Source organism: Pteropus vampyrus, unplaced genomic scaffold (genome assembly GCF_000151845.1).
Source record: "Pteropus vampyrus isolate Shadow unplaced genomic scaffold, Pvam_2.0 Scaffold271, whole genome shotgun sequence".
NCBI lineage: Eukaryota > Metazoa > Chordata > Mammalia > Chiroptera > Pteropodidae > Pteropus > Pteropus vampyrus.
Window position 1 is genome coordinate 25,820 of NW_011889052.1, and position 5,452 is coordinate 31,271.

The following is a 5,452-nucleotide window of genomic DNA, read 5'->3' on the forward strand; positions in this document are numbered from 1 at the left end:
GGCCATGAGTTTATGACTTGGGATGAAGCATATGTTTTCAAATAAGACTCAAAACCCAAACCTGAAGAGTGGACATGTGTTCGGCTTAATTACATCAAGACCATCTGTTTGGTGAAGGAAATCAACTTTCATTGAAGATAAACAATGAATTAAGAGAGGGCATTTGCTCTGTCTAAAACCAGCTAGAGGTCAATATTTAGCATCTCTAAGGAAACCCTGAAAATTAAGCAGAGAAAAAGAGTGAAAAGAGATTCGTGGGTTTCTATGTCTGGATCACCCAGTCTCCAGCTCCTCGATAGTTTGGGGAGGCAGGAACCCCATCCCCCAAGGGTGCCAAAGGCAGAAGATGGGTGAGGATAATTACAGGCTTTACTCAAAATGATGTTTGGGGTATGGAAGAAGATTTGACATACGGCACACGTGGGTGGGGGCAATGACTTGAAAGAATAAAGCCACTTCATGTGGATTCGCTCCTCAGCAAACAAAAAGGGGTCGAGGGCAGGGGGAGATGTGTAGCACAGTACCATTTATGCAAACTAAAATACACATATAGCAACGCTATGTATTTTTCAAAGATATAGACATCTTTAAAGTCATTATTAAACAGATCGGAGTAGGAGCCTTTTGCAGGGAGAAGAATTGGAAGATGAGGAGGGAAAATCAAGCCAAGATAATCAAGCTAGTGATGATAGCGTGAGGGGCCTTACCTGTGAGATATGGTTAACTGAACACAGGGATCTCAGAGAAAAGGAGAACTCAGAGAGAAAATAGAGAAGAGACAGAGAGAGAGAGAGAGAGAGAGAAAATCTCGTAGGTGGACATTCAACTCTATGAAATAAAACCAGAACCCAATAACAGGATGTGAGCCACTGCATCAAAGGAAAACAAATAATAACTTTCAAAAATATGAAAGTAAAAACAGAATTAAAATCTATAGTTAGAGCGTAGAAAGATAACATTGCATCTCGCAAAGCCCATGGGTTGTGGGCCTGAATGACACACAGAAGAGTCCCGGTCTAAATACTTTTAATATCACACAAGAGAGACTGAAAATAAATTATTCGTTATTATCATCAATTCTTTATCACTGCACATTCAGCTCAAGAGACTTGAAAAGGAATTAATAAAGACAAAAAGAAGATAATTCGTGCATTAGAAAGCAGGAAAATCATAGGCTGGAGGAATGAAATCAATAGCTTGTTTTTTTAAAAAACAACAAAATAGATAAGCACCTTGTAAGTCTTACCGAGAAAAACAGAAAGAGAAGGAAAATGCAAATACTTTGTGATCTGAAGAGAAAAGAGATTAGAACCACCTCAGGGAGAATATACTTTCTCAGAATCTGAAGAATGTGTATAACTTCCTCTATATGGATTTAAATTCTGGATGAAGTGAATAATTTCTAAGAAAATGTAAATAAATCCTGTAAGTCCAATAACCATGGGCAACTTAAAATATTGCCCAAAAACTAGCCCTCAAAGGAAAACGAGCCCACGTGGTTTCATAGGCGACTTTTATCCAGCATTCAAGAAGTAGATACTCTATGTTAGTTCAAATGTCCCGGAATATGGTACATTTGTGAAGCAAGTCTTGATTCTGTAACTTGGCAGAGGAGGTGCCTTCCTCGACACACCTTAAAATGGAGCCCAGCCTCACCGGAGGAAGAAAACAAGACAAAAGCCAAAGGCCATGTGGATTGTGCCGCACTGGACTGCTCATTCCTAGACCAGTACCGTTTCTGGACCGTGCTCCAACGTCACCCTGTGGCGGGCCCAGAGCCCAGCACAGGGTGTCTGTTGGATAAATAAATAAATTAAAAAGGTTCTGAAAAAAAAAGATATTATTAACCCAAATCCAAGAGATGCATGACACAAAAGTATGTCGTGACCCAGGAGGAATGACCGTGGCATTCAGGGTATAGATGGCCGTGAGCAAGCTGTCCTCAGAACTGACCCAGCATGCTGAGTTCGAGCAGAGAGTCATCTCAGTAGCTGCAGAAAACTCATTTTAGGAAGGAGGCCCTCCCTCCCTCCCTCTCGAGATAAAACGCCACCGTAAAACAGAAGGGCGTGGCTCTCTCCCGGAGGGATGGGATGGCGAAACAGCCGCGGGCCTCCTGATGCCACGTGAGCAGCACGTCCGTGAAGGTCGGCAGCAAGCAAAAGCAGAGCTGCAATTCCAGGTGGTTTGGGGGAGACGTATCCAAAGTAACCAAAGAAAGTGAAAATCATGGGGAACAAAAAGAGGCGAGATCATGACTAATGGCAGCTCATAGGCGTGTAGGCCTGGAAAGCCCAAGAGAATCAGCTCAGAACTCTTGGTTGTAGTGAAGGAGTTCAGTGAGCTGAACGCCCAGATGCTCTCTGCGAGAGGGTGAGTCCGGGAGACGGACGGGAAGAAAGTGAGAGCGAGGGAAGGTCCTCACCCTGCTTAGGAGGAAGCTGTGGACGTTGGGTCTAGGTGTGGATTCTAGTGTAAACATGTGTGAGGAAAATGTGAGGTGACCCATAGCAGAGTGAAATGGAAGATGACAGCTTCTAAACCACTGCAGGGGAAGAGTGGAGTGGGGGAAAAACATAAATCAAACCAAATCGTAAGGTGAGGGGGACAAAAAGAACATTCTCTTGGTAAATGGAGCAAAGGACAGTCTCCCTGATGTGTTGGGGAAAAAAAAATAGCGTCTAACTTTACGTCGTTTACAAAAGACACACCTAGAACAAAGGTGCACGATGTCTCCCGGAAGACAGAGAAATTGTTCTGGAATGTAGTTCTTGATATTGCAAACAAAACAAAACAAAACAAAACAAAACCCAAAAAACCAAAAATCGCACACAGAGAAAGAAAAAGAGAAAAAAGAAAGAAAGAAAAAAAGAAAAAGCATGCACACTGAAGAGAGAGAGACACATTTGTCATTGTTTACAGATGATACGTCTGGGCCTACGAAATCAAAGATTGACTAGATCCAGGAAGGTTGATTATTACAAAGTAAATACAATTTAAAAAATCTATATATAACACAAACAGAAAATACAAGGAAAGAAAATATATCATTCATAACAGAGGTATAATATAAAACGCCCAGGGATAAACTTAAGCAGCAGCACGCAGTAGCTCTAGGGACAAGGACTATCCATTCCTGCTTTCAGGACATAAAGAAACAGAGCAAAATAAAAAAGCATTTCCCCTACATTCATGTATTAATTTCCACCAAAATTGCCCCATAATTTCCTTATGGACTTGATGCGAAGATTGTTCAATTAGAATGAACATGAGGACAGTGAGGTAAATTCTTTAAAAGAAGAATCATGAAGGAAGATTTGCCTTACCACGTACAAAAAGAATTATAAAGCTACAATATTTTAAAAAGAGTGGTGGTGGCGTAGGAACGAGAAAGCAAAGGGCAGAAAAATAGACCATAATGAGATGGGAATGTAGACTATTAAAAAAAAAAAAAAAGAGGCCATTTCTAATTCATTGCCAAAAAAATAAGTATTCGATAAATTTTTTTTTTTTTTTTTACAGAACTGGCTACCTTGGGAGAAAAACGTTTGGGTAAAAAAATAAAGCTGATTCCCTCTTTCGACTTTTCAGATGAATCGAAATTAAAATATTTAAATAATTAAGAACACGTAGAAACAGACAATTTAATGATCTTAGAGTGGGAAAGACATTTCTAAGCACGGCACGAAAACTACAATCGGTGAGGAAAATCATGATAAATGTGAACACATCAAAATTTTAAATAACACTGGAAAAAATCCACACCAGATAACACACACACTAACTCCTGCCCTCCCTCTTTCTCTCTCTTTCTCTCTCTTTCTCTCTCCGTCCACACCAAAAAAAAGATAAATGATGACCAACTAGGGTAAAATATTGTAAAGCATTTTACAAAGAGTTAAAACTTCTGGTTCCCAAAGTTTTTTGGTAACTTTTTATGTTGAAAAATATAAGACTTACAGATAAATTGCAAGTATAATATTCTTACCCAGATTACTAATGGCTAATGTTTTACCATATTCGTTTTATATTCTCTCTCTCCATATGTGTGTTTGTATTTATTTATTTATGAACCACTCGAAATTAATTGAAAAAGACATGACGTTCCTTCACCGCTAATTACTACAACACATAATAAATAATCCAGAGTTTTTACAACTCTACCAAAACAAAAGTAGTTTAACAGAAAAGCGTGGGCAAAGGACAGGAGAAAGTGTAAATGGTACATTGAACACGGTGAGCATCTTTACTTAGACTCCCTTTGCCCCTTTAAAATTTATTTAGAAGGTGAGCTCTTCCCCTGACCCTAAGTGAAAAACTTGGCAGCACCGGAACATTTTGCTCCCTGTAATTAATACCATAATTACTACAATTATATGGTCACAAAAACATCTCAGTTCAGAAATTGGAATTTCTATTTCCATGCAATAATCACAATGCTAGACTTGATTTAAAGTAAAACATCTCCCCTCTGCTACCTAGGGCTTTTGGCAAGCGGGAGGCCTGGAAGGAGGAAGCCAGGCAGAACCAACTGTGGCACATTCATAAAGGAGAATGTTGTAGATAGAGCTAATTAGGGAATTGGAGCCACACGTATCACTGCAGATAAAACTTAAAAACTGTTGAACAGAAGAAACGAGAGGCGGAAGCATGCTTGCAGAATGACGCTGCCTGGTTCTGCCAGCACCTGGCCCAGACCCGGGCATGGGCCTGATTGATGCTCAGACATGTTCCAATGACCTGGGACGTGCTGCCGTTACGGCCATCGTCATGGACAGAAGCAAAGAGTATTTTCGCCCCAGCTGATGCCCAAGGAAAGGAGGTTTTTTTTATGGTCTCCCCGTGCCAGATAAAAAGGCAGGCATGAACCCTGCAAGCCCCTCCCTGCCCCGGGCCCCACGCTCCGCACCTGGCAAGAGTCTATGCCCCATTCCGAGGTGGCGCACAGCACGTCGTTCCCGATGAACTTCCTCTGGTCCTTCAAGAAGAGGAACTGGTACCGCTGACGGCAAATCCTATTTTTGATGATCTTGACAGCCACCTCCTGAAGACTGTGGGAGGCGTTTGGGGTCACTAAAGAGAGAGAGAGATCCTGCCTCATCCATCCCTTCAGTGATTTGGCACAACCCCATCTTTGGGTTATCCACATTCCCCAAGGTGGGGGGGCAGGGCCATTCGGTGGGGTGGTGGTTTATAAAGGCCCCGGCTGCAGCCTGCATTTTGAAAAAGCTCAAGCTCATTAAAAAAACTAAGCAAAATCTCCCGGGGGGCTCAGAGCGACATCCAGGCACCAAAGGAGGACGAGGAGCAATGACCCTAGTAATTCAGGTTCCATGAGGGTGAAGGGCTGAGCACTGCTCCATGGCTACCTGGCAAGGTGGCGAGACCTTGGAGCCCAGAGTGAGCCACCCCCTGGAAGGCAGGACCCCACAAAAGCTCCTAGATCCTAGAA

At 42.0% G+C, this 5,452-nt stretch overlaps 1 protein-coding gene across 1 annotated transcript in view; it reads right to left on the bottom strand.

Annotated features, from left to right (window-relative positions):
* Positions 1-5,452, bottom strand: part of PRSS46P — an 11,487-nt gene that overhangs the window by 2,263 nt on the left and 3,772 nt on the right. The window contains exon 5 of the mRNA XM_011375439.1: positions 4,910-5,051. Coding sequence (XP_011373741.1) covers positions 4,910-5,051 — 142 coding nt within the window. The remainder of the gene's footprint in view (positions 1-4,909; positions 5,052-5,452) is intronic.